Source organism: Lemur catta, chromosome 1 (genome assembly GCF_020740605.2).
Source record: "Lemur catta isolate mLemCat1 chromosome 1, mLemCat1.pri, whole genome shotgun sequence".
Classification (NCBI taxonomy): Eukaryota; Metazoa; Chordata; class Mammalia; order Primates; family Lemuridae; genus Lemur; species Lemur catta.
Genome location: NC_059128.1, coordinates 284369989 through 284386254, shown reverse-complemented (window position 1 = coordinate 284386254; position 16266 = coordinate 284369989). Strand labels below are relative to the sequence as shown.

The 16266-nt window shown below is 60.7% G+C and overlaps 1 protein-coding gene across 1 annotated transcript; it reads right to left on the bottom strand.

The window, feature by feature from the left end:
• Positions 1-7140: 7140 nt before the first annotated feature.
• On the bottom strand, positions 7141-16186 carry GATD3 (glutamine amidotransferase class 1 domain containing 3). Its single transcript, XM_045540786.1, has 7 exons — positions 15973-16186; positions 15499-15551; positions 13632-13745; positions 12512-12631; positions 9541-9633; positions 8920-9076; positions 7141-7994 (listed from the first exon to the last, which is right to left on the bottom strand). The coding sequence occupies exons 1-7, from the start codon at positions 16132-16134 to the stop codon at positions 7866-7868; spliced, it is 828 nt and encodes a 275-aa protein (XP_045396742.1). The 5' UTR covers positions 16135-16186; the 3' UTR covers positions 7141-7865.
• Positions 16187-16266: the final 80 nt, after the last annotated feature.

The following is a 16266-nucleotide window of genomic DNA, read 5'->3' as shown; positions in this document are numbered from 1 at the left end:
GAGTCAGCCCTGAGCCGGAACCAGGACAGGCCCAGCTGGCCTGGCATTGCCTGCTGGACCCCCGAGGCCCTCCCAGTGGGACCGATGGCGGCTCCAGAGAAAACCTGTGGCCCTGTCTTCTCCTCCCTCCAAACCAGGCCCCAGCCAGCCACAGGGCGCCCGGCTCCTCCAGCCCTGGAGCTTTGCCAAGAAGGGCTCTGTCGTCAAAAATGGAAGCTGCCACCCTCCCAGGTGTCCAAAACCACATCCTTGTGCCCCGAGAGCCGTTCCCCAGGACATGCGTGGGCTGGGCCTGGCTGGGGAGCTGGGCCCCGTTTGCAAGCCTGTCCCAGTGAGGCCGGCACCCAGCGCCATGCCCACCCCCCAGCATGGGCACCCCGTGGGCTCCCTTCCCCCGCCCTCCCGTCTTTCCGGTGCACGGGCAGTGGTTTGGGAAGCCCCTCACAAATGCCCCCTGCACACCCCAGGCCACGGCCGCACCCACACCCTTCCTGCCGCAGCCTCACCCAGCGCTGGGGCCCACAGCGGGGCACTGGCCTCACGCCTGCAGCCTGGGGGTGTCCGTGCCGGCCCAGGCGGCCACATCCCCGGGTCCCACTGTCCGCACCCCCGGATCCAGCTCAGGCTTGACATATGGCGGCTGACCGACAACAAATGAGCACATGTCCACGGCCACAGTCAGGGGACTCCTGTCACTTGGTGTCCACCGAGAAATGCCCCTGAGGCCAACAGCTCCTTGGGAAGGCCCACACCCCCTCCCGTCCTCTACAGAAAAGCAGAAAGTGGGGGCTGTGGCGAGGGCATGGGGGACAGACACGCGGGCACTGCTGGCGGGACACAGACGGGCGTGGCCACCGTGGGACACAGGACGGCGGCTGCTCAGAGCGTTAGAACTGTCACAGGACACAGCAACTCCACATCGGCTGTGCGCCCCAGAGACCTGAAAGGAGGGTCCCACAGGGACGTGTGAACCTCATGTTCTCAGCCGTGGTCCTCACACTAGCTACAGCGGGGAGTCAGCCCGAGCCCATCGCGGAAGAACAAACGGAATGTTCCACGCGTGCGACGGAGCAGCGTCGAGCTCAGGGGGCGAGCGAGTCTCTCACACGCTGCGGCACGGCGGGCCTCGAGGACCTTCCGCTGAGCGCAACAAACCCGTCCCGAAGGGACAGACACTGCGGGTCCCCCTGCGTGGGGCGTCGTCAGAGGCAGAGGGGAAGTGGGGTGCCGGCCGGGGGGCGAGGTTGGGTCTGGGAAGGCGGGAAAGTCCTAGAGACGGTGGGGGTGGGGCTGCAGGGCAGCGCGGATGAACTTAGTGCCGCTGAACTGTGCGCCCGAGAACTGTTAAAGCGACAAGATTATGTCAATTTTCTCACAATTAAAAAAAGACAAAGACAAGATGGCAGCTGCAGCCTGATCGAACCTCCGCCGCTGTGGCCCCCACCGCGCGGAAAATCCACCTTAACTGAACTCCCACACCCGCGACCCCTGGCTCCCGGCCCGTGCTGTCCTTGCCAAGCTGCCGTGGGGCATCCACCCAGCGCCGGGCAGGCGCAACGCCCACCTCAAGTTCTAGGGGCCCTGTCCAGGCTAGGGGCCTCCCGCACCCCAGCCGGCACCGGGCCCTGTCCCGGCCAACCCCCCATTTCCTCCCCTCCCACCGCTCGCGGACGGGCTGGAGACCTGCTGGTGCCCAGATCCTGGCCCACAGCCACCTGGTCCACCTGGCAGAAGAGGTGGGGCCGGGGCGTTCAGGCGCCACTCAGCCCCCAGAAACTGACTCAGTGTGCGCCAACGCCGGGCACCGGCTGGGCAGAGACACGGAGCCCTTGGGTGAGGAGGGCGAGGTGTGGGCAGCCTGGCCGGGGGTGTCCTGGTCCCCCCACTGTGTAACAAACCACCCGAGGCTCAGCGGCTTGAAACAGCCATCATTTTATTTGCTCATGAGCAGCGTCAGCCACTGGGGCTGGTCTCCCCGGAGGCCACACACACCCCACCGTCACGTGGGCCTTGGGCTGCACCAGGGACAGACGTGGGGGGCACACCCAGCCCACCACTGAAAGGCGACCTTGGGATTCCAGCTCCAGGCACCCCCACAGCAGGGGGTCTGCGCACCACCACCTCTCGCCTCTCGGCCTCTCGCCAGGGCTGGTGGCCCCAGGAGAGCAACCCAGCCACAGCCGGAGGGAGGGAGCACGTCCACACCCAGCAGGAGCCAGGACAGCTTCCCCAGCCCCCACACACACCCTGGGAACCTCTGCCCTGCGGGGGGCTTGCCCAGGGCCAAACCCTGCCTGCCTTTTGGAGGCAACGAGGCACAGAGCACTCCAGCTGCAGAAAGACAGGGAAACAATCTGGAAAGAGCCAGAGGAAGGAGGAGGAGCAGGGGCGAGGATGACACCATGAGAGCTAGACGGGCACGGATCATTCACCCACCAGCCTAGAACCCAGTACCCTGTGCAATTATCCTGCAAAAGTGAAGGAGAAATAAAGGCTTTCTCAGAAAAAAATTGAGAGAATTTGCTAGTAGCAGACCCGACCTGTGAAAGATGTTAAAATCAGTTCTTCAGAGAGGAAGGAAGATGGTCAGGTCGGAAACTCAGACCCACACAGAGAGGGAAGAGCCCCAGAGAGGGAGTAAGTGGAGGTGAAATAAAAGCTTTTACTTTCCTTATTCTTAATTGATCTGACAGAATTTTGTTCAAAATTGCAACAGCAACAATGCATTTGGTTACGTGTGCTGGTATGCAAGTGAGACCGATGACAGCAATGACACGGGCACAGGGGGAGGGGTCAGGAATGTGTCGTTACTAAGAGGCTCGTGCTACCTGTTAGCAATACAACGTTACCTGAAAGTGCACTTCAATTAGTTGTAAATGTGTCATATATAGCAAACCCTGCGGCAACCATGGAAAAAGTAAAAAAAAAAAAAAAAAAAAAAAGTAGTATAATTGATATGCTAAGACAAGAGAGAAAATAAAATCATATAAAATGTGCAGTTAAACCCCAAAGGCAGACAAAGTGGGAGACAAACACGGGCACAAATACGGCAGATACTAATCCAGCTCCATCAATAATCACCGAACAATGGTCTAAATGCACCAATTAAAAGACAGGGACTGTCACAGTGGATCAAAAAACAAGACCCACCTACATGTTGTGTACAAGAAACCCACTTTAAATATAAAGACACAGGTAGATTAAAAGCAAATGGATGGAGAAAGATTTACCACATTAGCACTAAATCAAAAGAAAGCTAGAGGAGCTATTGTAATTTCACACCAAAAAAATGAATCTAGACACACACCTTACACCCTTCAAAAAACGAAGTCAAAATGCTGGGCGCGGTGGCTCACACCTGTCATCCCAGTGCTTTGGGATGCGGGGGCAGGAGGATCACCTGAGCCCAGGAGTTCAAGGCTTCAGTGAGCTACAACTGGGCCACTGTCCTATAGCCTGGGAGACAGAGTAAGACCCTCTCTCAAGAAAAAAAAAGTTATATCAAAATGGATCATACACCTAAATGTAAAATGCAAAACTATACAACTCCTGGAAGAGAACAAAGGAAAATCTAGATGACCTAGGGTTTGGTGATGACTTTTTAAAATACAATAGCAAAGACTGATCCATGAAAGAACTGATAAGCTGGACTTCACTAAAATTTAAAAACAGATTTTATTTTATTTACCATTTATTTATGTTTTTATTTCTGAGATAGAATCTCACTGTCACCCCAGCTAGAGTGCTGTGGCCTCATCCTAGCTCATGGCAACCTCCAACTCCTGGGCTCAAGCAATCCTCCTGCCTCAGCCTCCCGAGTAGCTGGGACTACAGGCATGCGCCACCATGCCCGGCTAATTTTTTATATATATTTTTAGTTGTCCAGATACTTTCTTTCTATTTTTAGCAGAGACGGGGTCTCGCTCTTGCTCAGGCTGGTCTCGAACTCCTGACCTCGAGTCATCCTCCTGCCTCGGCCTCCCAGAGTGCTGGGACTACAGGCGTGAGCCACCGTGCCTGGTTTAAGAACAGATTTTAAAATGGACAAAAAATCTGAACAGAACCTCAGGGACGAAGCTAAGCAGATGGCAGGTGAGCACATGGGCAGATGCTCACCGTCACACACCAGGGAGCTGCCCGTGAAATGAGCCCGCGGCCACACTCACAGCGCCGGGTGCTGGCAGGACGCGGGGCGGCAGGAACCCTCCCGCTGGTGGCTGCAGCCCGGGGGTTTGCAGCTTCTCACAACTAAACATGCTCGTGCATGGGATGCGGCCACCTTGCTCCCTAGTATTCACCCAAAGAGTGAACACTTACTTCCACACAAAAACCCACACGGAGACATTATGGCAGCTTTAGTCGTCATTGCCAAAACCTGGAAGCAACCGGGACGTCCCTCATACGCAGCGGAGTCTCCGGACGAAATATTTCTCAGCGCTAAAAAGAGCTGACCCTTGGTCAGCCCAGGAGCCCGAGGCCCGACGCCGACAGCTCCGCAGCGCCCCTGGCGGCAGTGCCTGGAGCCACAGCCGCGCTCCAGGGCTGCACAGCGCAAGGGAGGGGCCCTGGGGGACGGCAGCAGGGCCTGGCTCCAGCGCCGCCCCCTGCCCCACGCCCTGTGCTGTCCTCACACCACGCCGGCGCCCTCCCCCTCCCTGGCCATCCCCTGCCCCAGCTTGTCTACCAGAGCACCCTGCCCGGGCCCCACGGCTCACCCGGCACCCGCCCAGCACCTGCAGCGGGCGCCAAATCACCGTCCAACGAACCAACGGCTGAACTCTCCGGTCTGCGGCGCCCCCTCCCTGGGCTCCCCACGTCCCAGTCATTTCTAGAGCACAGGCTCTAGCCGCTGCCCAGCCCCGAGGCCCAGCCCGGCCCTCCAGGCCTCAGGACCCGGGAGCGGCGAAGCGGGGACGTGGAGGACCCGCCTGCCAGGGCTGCCCGCGCCCATCAGCAGATGCCGCCAGGACGGGCCACGGCCGGCACGCAGGAAACGCCGAGTGCGGGGCCACGTCTGACCGCGGCAGCGGGATTCTGGGAGGAACGTAGGCACGGCGGCCACTCTGAACTGCACAGTCGGATACTTCACATGGCAAAAGGGCGGACAAATGACTTAGCACGGGGACTGCAAATACTGAGTGTATAAATGTGTCTCTGGGGACTTGCTGGTGCGCTCGCTTCCAATGGCTTACCTGCCGTCTGCTTACCTGCTCACCGTCTGCTTACCTACAGTCTGCTTACCTGTCCTGTCTGTTTACCTGCCCTGTCCGCTTACCTGCCGTCTGCTTACCTGCCGTCTGCTTACCTGCCCTGCCTGCTTACCTGCCCTGTCTGCTTACCTGCCGTCTGCTTACCTGCTCACTGTCTGCTTACCTGCCGTCTGCTTACCTGCTCACTGTCTGCTTACCTGCCATCGGCTTACCTGCCCTGTCTGCTTACCTGCCGTCGGCTTACCTGCCGTCGGCTTACCTGCTCACTGTCTGCTTACCTGCCGTCGGCTTACCTGCCCTGTCTGCTTACCTGCCGTCGGCTTACCTGCCCTGTCTGCTTACCTGCCATCTGCTTACCTGCCATCTGCTTACCTGCCGTCTGCTTACCTGCCATCGGCCTACCTGCCCTGTCTGCTTACCTGCCGTCTGCTTACCTGCTCACTGTCTGCTTACCTGCCGTCTGCTTACCTGCTCACTGTTTACCTGCCGTCTGCTTACCTGCCCTGTCTGCTTACCTGCCGTCGGCTTACCTGCCGTCGGCTTACCTGCCGTCGGCCTACCTGCCCTGTCTGCTTACCTGCCGTCTGCTTACCTGCCGTCTGCTTACCTGCCCTGTCTGCTTACCTGCCGTCTGCTTACCTGCCCTGTCTGCTTACCTGCCGTCTGCTTACCTGCCGTCGGCCTACCTGCTCACCGTAGGTGCAATAGGAGTGAGAGGAGGTTCAACACGGCAGCCTGGCACTCCCGAGTGTGGCTTCCGTTTCTTGGGCACTTTATGCTTCCACAGCCTCTAAGAATGCCCAGGCCACGTGGGAGACCCTCCAGTGGGCGCAGGCATGGGGGGTCCACGTGGTGCCCGCCTGCCGCTGTGCAGACTTCCCGGGGGTGCAGTGAGGCTCCCGGCCGCCACGCCCCATCCCCTGCTCAGCAGGCACCTCCACGGCACTTCCGGAGGCGGCGCATCCAACACACGAGGAGACGCGGGCATGACGTGGAGGCAGGACAACCGGCTCCAGGGAGCCCAGTGGCCCGGAAGCCTCCTCAGCTGCACCTGCGCGGTGCGGTCCTGCCGGTGCGGCGGGGCCGTGGGTGTGTGGAGCAGGCTCCCGCCCTGCGAGGACTTCCTGAGGCCCCGCTGTGGGGGGAGAGGGACAGGCCAGCAGAGAATCGAGTTCCCGTGGAGAAGAAGCCAGAGGCGTCGGGACTGGCTGAGACACGATGCCGGGTGAGGAGCAGGGACCCACACGCACCAGCCTCCCTCCCTGCCTCCGCCTGCAGCCCTGCCCGGCACTCGCCTGCTGCGCAGCCAGGAACACGAGCAGGGAGGCCCCTTCCATCAGCTGACGGCGCGTGGCACGTGCCCGCACATCCAGGGCCTGCACCTGACACAGCCAGATGCAAACTGCACGGAACCCAGCAGCAGACTGTGCGGGCCACAGCAGCCGTCCTCCCAGACCAGCCCCCCACGCTGCAGCAGCCACTGCCACCCGGGCAGGGACCGTCCTCCCAGACCAGCCCCCCACGCTGCAGCAGCCACTGCCACCTGGGCAGGGACCGTCCTCACGGACCAGCCCCCCACGCTGCAGCAGCCACTGCCACCTGGGCAGGGACCGTCCTCCCAGACCAGCCCCCCACGCTGCAGCAGCCACTGCCACCCGGGCAGGGACCGTCCTCACGGACCAGCCCCCCACGCTGCAGCAGCCACTGCCACCGGGCAGGGACCGTCCTCCCAGACCAGCCCCCCATGCTGCAGCAGCCACTGCCACCCGGGCAGGGAGCCTCCTGGGGCTGGCCCAGCCCTATCTGCTGAGGCAGACAGACCAGAAGGGGAAAGAACACTCTACACTGAGTGATGTGTGCAGACAACACGCTTCCATCCAAGATGTTTTCTCCCCAAACACCCCCACACACACACAAAGACGAATGCCAGCACTATGTCAATGTACTTTATTTTTGCCTTTTCACACGTCTTCCCCGCGGGCTGGGACCTTTGCTGTCGGCATCCGCCAGGTCAGTTACAGATGCTAAGCGTCCGCAACCCCGTCCTCCTGAGAACCCAGGGAACGGTGACTCACCTAGGGAGCCCCGTCTATACGCGGCACTCGCCAGTGCCAGGCCTAACACGCGGCTGTCGGAGGCGCCCGCTGGAAAGCAGATGTTCTCCGGGCTAGAAGGACCGCCTGCCACAGAGATCCCCCACTTCAACTAGCACAAGTTCACTCCAGAAAACCAGCCTTTGTCTAGAAATGTGCTGTTTCTGGTTTCCTGATTAGACTTATAAACTTAAAATTTTTTTGTTCCAAAAACTGAATAACCTGAATCATCAAACCTAAGCCTATAAAATAGTGTTTCTCTACCTGATTCTCATCCTGGAAAAACAGCTCAGATGTACATTTTCAGGAGACACAGCCAGGCAAGTCACTGTGGCTTAGAGACTAAACCATCGGCTGCCTCAGCCTCCGCCTTGGCCTCCACGTGAAGGGAAGTTAAGCCGAGGACGGCCTCTCGTACCACCCCCACGTACCCACACCTCCCTGCTCAGGTAGAAAAGTCAAGTCTGCCATGTTCCCAGCTGGACGGAAATCGGGCCACCAGCTCCAGGGCCAGGTGGGTGAGGCTGGGCCCACAGCCCTGAGCAGGGCCCCGCTGTCTGCATCACTTTCCAGTGAGTTCCAGCACCTTCTTCACCATGGCTCCGATGCCATCGTGGATGTGGTGGAGGGCGGTTTCGCACATGAAGGCCGGGGTTGTGACCACCTTGTTTTTCAGGTCCACGTGAGCTTCGTGCGCAGAAGTTATGGAAAAACAGCACCCGCCGAGGACCAGGGGAATCTCAGGCGTGAAGCACGGCCCCTCCGTGCTCCCTGGGAGCCCCTGGGCTGCGCCTCCTAACTCGCTTCCTAGCAGAACCTGGAGCACAGGGAGCTTCCCGGCGCCACCTCCCTACACCGTGTGCTGCCCAGTTAGACCAGACAGACTCACCTTCCGATTCACGCGTGTTGCACAGAAGCAGCCTCGACTCCAGGGGGCGGGTGCTGCCTCCAGACGCACTTTACGCCAGCGCCCCACAGGGCTGGCGCACACCCACCCTGGGACCCTCACGACCACCGGGGAGGGCAGTGGCAGCACCTCCACTTTTCAGATCAAGAACTAACCCTGAGGGAGCTGGGTCCTCAAGCTGGGGACAGCAGGGCGGCAGAGGGCCAATCTCAGCCAAGGGCCGACCAGCCACAGACCCTTGCTCTCCCCTGTGTCCTGCAGATACGGCCACGGACCCCGCATGCAGCCAGAGGCCCTGCAGGGCCTTCCGTGGGCTCCCTCGAGGCTCCCAGCACCACGGCCACAGCCACACCAGCCTTCGCAGCCCAGAGGACCTGCTCCGCAGGACAGAGTGGAGGACGCCAGGCTGCTGGGATGGGACTGTCCCAACTGGCTCGAGGAGCTTCCACCAAAACCGAGCCAGGACGCCCCTGCGGCACTTCCTGCACACCGGCCTGTCCCTCACCGTCCACACACCCTCCCTCCCAGCACCTGTGCTGCTCCCTCGGGCATGAGGCTGCGGTGCCCCACGGTGAGCCCAGCAAGCACAGCCCCTGGTGAAGAAGCCACCTACCTACCAAGGCTGCCCTGAAGGAGGGGCGTCCCCAACACATGTCTCAGGGACAAACAGGCACACCACGGGCCTGGTCCCGGCTGCCAGAAAGGATATGGCCACTCCCTTGACACAGTGCTTGGCGCCCAGGGCCTTGATGGCCTCTGCGGTCCCGGCGTAGGGCCACTTGCCGCCCTCCTCCTGCTCATGGCCCACGGTGACCTCGACACCTCTGAGCACTTTGGCCGCGAGGACAGGCGCGATGCAGCACAAGCTGAAAGGTGCAAAGAGCACAGTCAGTACAGAGACATGGGGGGACATGGGGACAAAGGGGTGTGGTCGGGTACAGCTCCTGGGGGGGCCGAGAGTGAACGTGCGTCAGACGGGGCACGTGCTGCCACGCCCCGGGCAGCGGAAGCGGGAGTGCCGCGGCCAAGGGGCTGCTCTGGCCGAGGAGGGGAGGTGTGGGGAAGGCTGGGCGTTAAGGAAGGACTGTCGGGGGCACTTCTGGAAGCTGGAAGGATGACAGGTCTCCACCAGGGCAGCGGAGGCATCAGGAGTGCAGGCACCCAAGCGGCACGGATGTCAGGAGCCAGAGGCAGCCGTGACGGCGTGTGCAAACGCCGGCCTGTTTCCAGGACCACACGGCTCACGGCTGCAGTGGCCGGCTGAGCTCCAGAGGCCGCTGGCCACAGCCCCACCTGCGAGTGACCCTCCCCCAGGCCTGGCCACACATACCCGACGGGCTTCCCGGCCGCGTGGAACTCCTTCAGGACACGCTCCACGTCCGTGTTAACTCGGCAATCCTTCCCGTCCACAGCAAACGTGCTCCTGCGGGAGAGGCCTCCTCAAACAGCGCCGCGCTCGCGTCCGTGCTCCTGGGGAGCCCCCCCCCCGCCCCGGCTCTGAGGTCTGGCTCCACCAAGTGCTAAGCAACTGAGATGAGTAACACGTGTGCGTGGATGCCCGTCTTGTGTGAGTGACTTTCCGTGTAATCACGTATCTGATTTTTCCCATTTTTAGGCAGGAACAGCAGGGAACGTGGAGGGATGTCGCAGGAGGTGGCGGATGGAGGGCGCTGGGACCCACCCCCGCTGTGGACCCTCCAGAGTCTGCTAAGTCACGGGGCGGCGAGACAGCCCGGGAAGCCGGCAGAGGAGCTGCAGGAAAAGAAACCGACCGACCCAAACAGAGACGCACTCACGCCACCGACAGCGGCAGAGACGCCAGCTCACGGATGCCCTCGTCACCACATCGCGGCAGGTGCTGTGTCAGGGGGCTGCGACTCGGCAGCACCCCCAGACCTACCGGCGCAGGTGCCCTCGCCAAGAACTCCCCTCCTCGGGCTCTGCGCTACCCGTTCCCCATTCCAGCATTTTTATGGCGTGTTTGCTTGCAAAGGACTGGGACCCTTTCGGGTGATGGATGTTTACTGTCCCCATGTGGAGATGGCTTCAGGGGTACACAAGGGCCCAAACGGATCAATTCTGACTTTAAACATGTGTACGCCAGTTACACCTCCACACCGCTAATGAAAACAGATGACTGGAAATGCCCTGAGCGGCCGTCAGTAAGAACTGAACGGTCACAGGTGGTCTATGCAGGGGGCTCTACGCTGGCCATCTCCAAACTACACTGGTGAGTAAAAACACACAGCACACAATGACATGTGTAAGATGCTACTACCTGGTTAATTGATTTTTTTTTTTTTTTTGAGACAGAGTCTCACTCTGTTGCCCGGGCTAGAGTGCTGTGGTGTCAGCCTAGCTCACAGCAACCTCAGACTCCTGGGCTCAAGCGATCCTTCTGCCTCAGCCTCCTGAGTAGCTGGGACTACAGGCATGCGCCACCATGGCCGGCTAATTTTTCTATTTTTAGTAGAGACGGGGTCTCGCTCTTGCTCAGGCTGGTCTTGAACTCCTGAACTCAAATGATCCACCCGCCTCGGCCTCCCAGAGTACTAGGATTACAGGCGTGAGCCACCATGACCGGCCTACCTGGTTGCATTTTGCTGTACCCGTATACACAGAATCTTCCAGAAATACATACAAGGCTGTTAGCAGTGGCCAGGGAGAGTTTGGGGTCAGAGCGGGAAGGAACCAGATCCCACAACTGGCGGCGCGGCTGCACCCGTGTAGCCACGCTGACCCGCAGGAACAGCAGCTGCCGCCTCAGAGCAGCCCCGGGCCTCAGCACTCCTCCGTGGGAGCCGGGCCCGCTGGGGCCAAGCTTTCTTCTGGAAGGGTGGGCAGGGATGGGGGCAGCGCCCAGGAAGGGGCGTGAGGTCGGATGCACACCACAGGGGCCGAAGGGCCCGAGCCCGCAAGTGCTGCGACAGAGCCTCCCCGCACCGCGCCCTTGCATGCCCCGTCCTGCTGCTCAGGTAGCAGAGGCAGAGCGACTGTGGGCTGGAGATGGGGCCCCAGCAAACCCTCCCACGGCCCCTCCCCTCAGGCAAGGGGTTCGCGGCCAGAGGCGAGGCAGTGCAATTTGAGCTCAGCTCATCATTTCCACAAACAAACCGTTGGGAGAGAAACTCCGGCTGTACACACTGCCTGCCCGTCCTGCCGGGCGGCTGGTGGAACCACTGGAAAGGACAGGGCCACGCTAGGTCTGGGGCTCAGGCAGCACCAGAGTCCACTGGCTTTCAGGAGAGCAAGGCGCGTGGGCACGGCCAAAGGGGCTGGGAAACCAGGGCTGGAATTTGGGGGGAGGAAGAGTCCTGGCATCCCCAGGCAAAGCGCAGCCCTGTGGTTTCGGAGTCAGCAAGGTGCGGTCAGAGGAGGAGATGCCTCTGTCACTCCCTGCCCAGCACAGGACCCGCAGAGCAGCGCGAGCGGCCAGCCAGGACGCTGTTGTGCTGTTGCGGGTGGAACAAAGGTCAACTTATCAGCTGACCACATGGGACAGGAAGGACGAAGTCAGCACACGGATTCAAAGCAGGTGGCCTGCCCCTCCCCCATTCCTCCCCAACTCAGGCTGGAGGAGCTGATGGGGAGGGAAGGGGACGCTGGCTTCACAATGCTAACAAGAGATTCTGACTCTACCCTCAGCAGGCGGCAGGGAAACACAGGCCAGAAGCCCTTGCGGCTTGCGATCGGGGTGTGCGTGCTACCCGCACCACTGTGAGCACGCCGCACAGAGGGGAGGACGGCAAGGGCCGCCCGAGCAGCGAGGAGGGGCGCGTGCCGGGAAGGCGGGACAGGGAGGGGTCTGGACACCAGAGGAGAAGGAAACACAGGGAATCTGAAACCCAGAGGCCCCCACAGCGCCCGGTCCAGTTACTCTGGAAATAGCCCAAACAGCAAGGCAAGGAAGGCCTCCCCTCCTCCCGTGGAGACGCCACTCCAACTCTCTAACAGGGAAAGCAATCTTCTGTGCTTCAAGGTTCTAGGACAGAATTGGTATCTGCAAAGAATAAACACCCAGAGACTGATTCCACCGTGACGAGCCCCACAGCGTGGCGGGGAGGAGAGGGAAGCCCACTCTGGCAGCTGTCAGCACCAGGAGTGCCCGGAGGGGAAGCAGAGAAAGACCCCTGCCTCGCTGAAATGCTACCTGAGCCCCACCCAACAGCGGCTCCCAGTCACAAGCAGGCGCACGCACCGTCCAGACCCCAAAACCCCAACGGCTGCTCCTACTACCACCCCCTTCCTGGCCATCACTGCATGTGGGAAGCAGCACAAGACCCTGAAACTTGAATACGCACAGGTTTTTGGCGGCTCCAAAGCCTCCGGGAAAGATGGCGGCATCGTGGTTGGCTGCGCTGAGTGTGGCCAGGTCTGCGATCTTGCCACGGGCGATCCTCGCCGACTCAGTCAACACGTTCCTGGGAAAGCGGAGCCCGACAGACAGGGTCAGTGCGGGTGGAGGGCTGTGGAGCAACACAGGGGACGCTGCCTGCAGAGGACACGTTCTCCACACGGCTCTCGGCCAGCAGGGACAGCGCGCACACGGGCAGGGGCGTGACGCTTCCAGGTCAGACCCGGGAAAGGCCGAATAGTTCTAGCAATTCTCAGTCCACACGGGGGCCCTTTAGAGCAGCACGTCAGAGCCCGCGCCCAGCGCCTCAGCCCTCTGCACCAGTCAGGCCACCAGGGAAAGGAAATGGCCCCGGGCCTCTAAAGCAGACAGGACCCAGCGCATCCCCTAAGGATGGTGGCACAGCGCGGCGAAGACGCCGCTGCTCACGGTAAGTGAAGCGACCCAAGGGTCACCCCAGCAGGAACCTACTGGCAGCCTAGGCTTGGGGACAGAAGGATCTGGCACAGGCTTCAGGGGCCAGGGCCCAGTCTCCCAGGCGGGAGAAACCACAGTCCCCGGGAGACAGGGCTGCGGTTTTCTTCCTCCGGTCTCAAGCCCCTACCTCCTCTCACTATCTGAAGCCTGCCGGAAGGCGCCGGGAAACACCGACAAGGGCTGCTACTCTGCAGGGGGAGCAGGACGGGCAGGGGGAGACACGGATCTCAGGGCACGGCCAGGACCCCACACGCCCAGTAACAGAAGCGCTGCTGGGACTAGCTCAGAGAGACCTGGAGCCCAGACAGGCAAACAAGCAGATGGCCCAGCTGAGAAAGACCATCTTTGCTCAAGACGAAGGAATGAGCAGCTCTGCTCAGCGGAAAGCAACACAGTCGATATTTTCTCTTCCTGAAAGTACTGGAAGGTAAGAAATAATCCAAGCCAAAGCGGCATTACTGCCAGAACAGCCTGAGGAGGGCAGTAATTGAACACACAGCTTCAGGCAACCCATTAAAATCAAGCCAGTGACGAAGGCTGTGCTGTGTGTGCGGTGGCAGAAGTTCCAAGTTTCCGTCCTGTCTCCGCACCTGGTCTCACTCTCAGAAGGCTGCCCCTTGGTGTGGTCGATCACGTGCATCTGAGGGACGTCAGGAGCAAAGATCTGGACCTCGGCCCCACCACGGCTCAGGTGCACCAGTATCCTGCACGGAAGAAAACCACAGACCACCCTTTGAAACATGCTCCCTCCAGGTTTGTGTTAACGCAAATTTAAAAACAAGACTTTAGCTTAGTGTCAGGGGTAAATTCCTACTCTACGTTAATCTCCTATTCACCTTTCAAAAGGAATGGCTGGCTTGCTAACCCAAATGCCCCCAATTCCACTTCGGTGTCACCTGGTGAGTTATGATGGACTCACAGAAGTAGTCTGGGGAGATCATCTGGTCCCAACAGTGCCCTTTGCAAACCGGGACATGGGCGGCTGTGTGACTGAGCTGAGGGCACAGCCTGGGTGCATTCACCTTCCCAGGTGGCTGCTGAGTGCTCAGCCATCACCTAAGGCCTGTCTGACCCCCCAGGGACGCTGGCTACACAACTCCCAGAATGAACAGCAGCGTGTGCGACATGCTCGGAGGGTGTGTGTGGGGGTTTCCACATGACTTAGTAAGCTCCATTCCTAGTCTCCCCAACTCCCCTGTCACAGGTGGTGGGAGAGACATGGAGACCCCAGGACAACATGAGCAGGCAGGGAGGAGCTCCCTCTCCCCAACGGCAACGGGCGGCTCCTACTGAGGACAACAGCCGGCAGTGTGAGCTGGGTCCCCAAGGCTAACATATGACAGCTCACTAATCCCACCCAGACACAGGGGCTTACTCTCCTTCCACAGAGGAAACTGAAACGCAGGGACTGGCCTGGGCTCACAGTCAGGATCTGGCTCTGGTCCTTGGGTCCTGCCACCCGTAAGGAAGCCACCCAGATACATGCCTTGCCAGCCCACCTGGGAGGTCTCAGGCTCGTCCCCGGCTGTTTCCTGACTCACAGGCTCTCTCTCCCCAAGCTCCAGTCACAAACCATATCCCGGCCCTTTGCCTCCCGGCTCCATCACTCTGAGGCTCACTCCATGTCTAGAGCCAGCTCCAGACTGGGCAGGTGTGGTCCCCTCCCAGCAGCCCAACACACCTTAACCACTACCTGCCTCTCTCCCCTGCCACTTACTCTTAACCACACGGGAAACACGGTGATCTGGCATGTGCAGTAGGCCTAACACCCTACTGGTTCTGCTCACAGTAACTTCTAATAAAATACAAAATCAGAGCAGCAATACCTGGCCAATTTCATAAGTGACAACCTATCCGCAACCCAGAATACGATGCTCTGTAACCTTAACATCCTGCACCTGAGAACTGAATGGAAGGAAGTTAGTTCCTCTTCGGAAGAATCACTCACACGTGGCAGGTAACTGGGATTTCCCCAAGTTTGTGAAACCTGCGTGTGGTAAGGAAAACCCCCATCTATTACTTGGCACATCAGCCACCTGAGACCCCACCCCTCGGACCACCCCAACTTTATAAAAGTGGAAAAAAATTGGGTAGACGGGGCTCAGAATTTGCTGGTGAGACCCCTCTGAGCCCGCTGGCGAATAAACTTTGATTCTCCGACTCTCCCAGTGTGCCGATCAGTTTGTCCTCGGGACCACCCGCTGTGACAGCGGCTGTTACGTGTACTGAACACACCGAAGCAAAGCGCTGAGTGACCGTCTCCAGATGACAGTACGCTGATATTTACAAGTGCTTTCGGTGCCCCCTGTTTTTTTGTCACTCGTTTTTGCCTTTTTAGTCAGCATCAGTATATTTAGAATACATGCTTTCTCTAAACGGTTCCAGAAAAGGCAAACTGCACGGGGAGAGAGCCCTTCCCGAGCGGGCGCGGTGGACCAGCTGTCCCTGAGCACTTACGCCGAGGCCTCGTGGATTTCGGTCCCGTCGTAGACGCCGCATCCAGACAGCACCTGCAGAGGAGCGGGAGCTGACGTGGGGGGAGCCGACCTCGGGAGGAAGGGACGACCTCGGGCGGCGGACACTGACCCGGGAGGAGGGACCGACCTCGGGCGGCGGACACTGACCCGGGAGGAGGGACCGACCTCGGGCGACGGGCACTGACCCGGGAGGAGGGACCGACCTCGGGCGGCGGACACTGACCCGGGAGGAGGGACCGACCTCGGGCGACGGGCACTGACCCGGGAGGAGGGACCGACCTCGGGCGGCGGGCACTGACCCGGGAGGAGGGACCGACCTCGGGCGGCGGACACTGACCCGGGAGGAGGGACCGACCTCGGGCGGCGGGCACTGACCCGGGAGGAGGGACCGACCTCGGGCGGCGGGCACTGACCCGGGAGGAGGGAGGGGGCCCGCCGACCGCGGTCCACTCACCAGCGCGACTCTGGCTGCGGGCCGCGGCGCGGAGCCGTGAAGGGCGGCGCGCGGGAAGGGCGTCCGACCCACGGGGACAGGAGGCCGGAGGCGGCTGGGGAGCGGCGCAAACGCGGAGGCCGCGGCCAGTCTCGACACCATCAGGGCCCTGGCGGCCGCCATAGCGGTGAGGACAGCGGGGTCGCAGGGTCGGGCCGCCGAGCCTGCGCACCGCCCGCCTGCGCAGTCGCCCAGGAGCCCCGGGACACGCCCCTCCCCTCGCCGCGGCGGTGGGCGGGGTCGCGCTTGCGCAGT

Coding starts and splice junctions, on each gene's coding strand:
- GATD3 (XM_045540786.1), bottom strand. CDS start 16,134: ATGGCGGCCGCCAGGGCCCTGATGGTGTCGAGACTGGCCGCGGCCTCC. Junction 13,746..15,498: donor GAAATCCACGAGGCCTCGGC/GTAAGTGCTCAG, acceptor TCTTCCGTGCAG/GATACTGGTGCACCTGAGCC. Junction 9,634..12,511: donor TTTGGAGCCGCCAAAAACCT/GTGCGTATTCAA, acceptor CCTCTCCCGCAG/GAGCACGTTTGCTGTGGACG.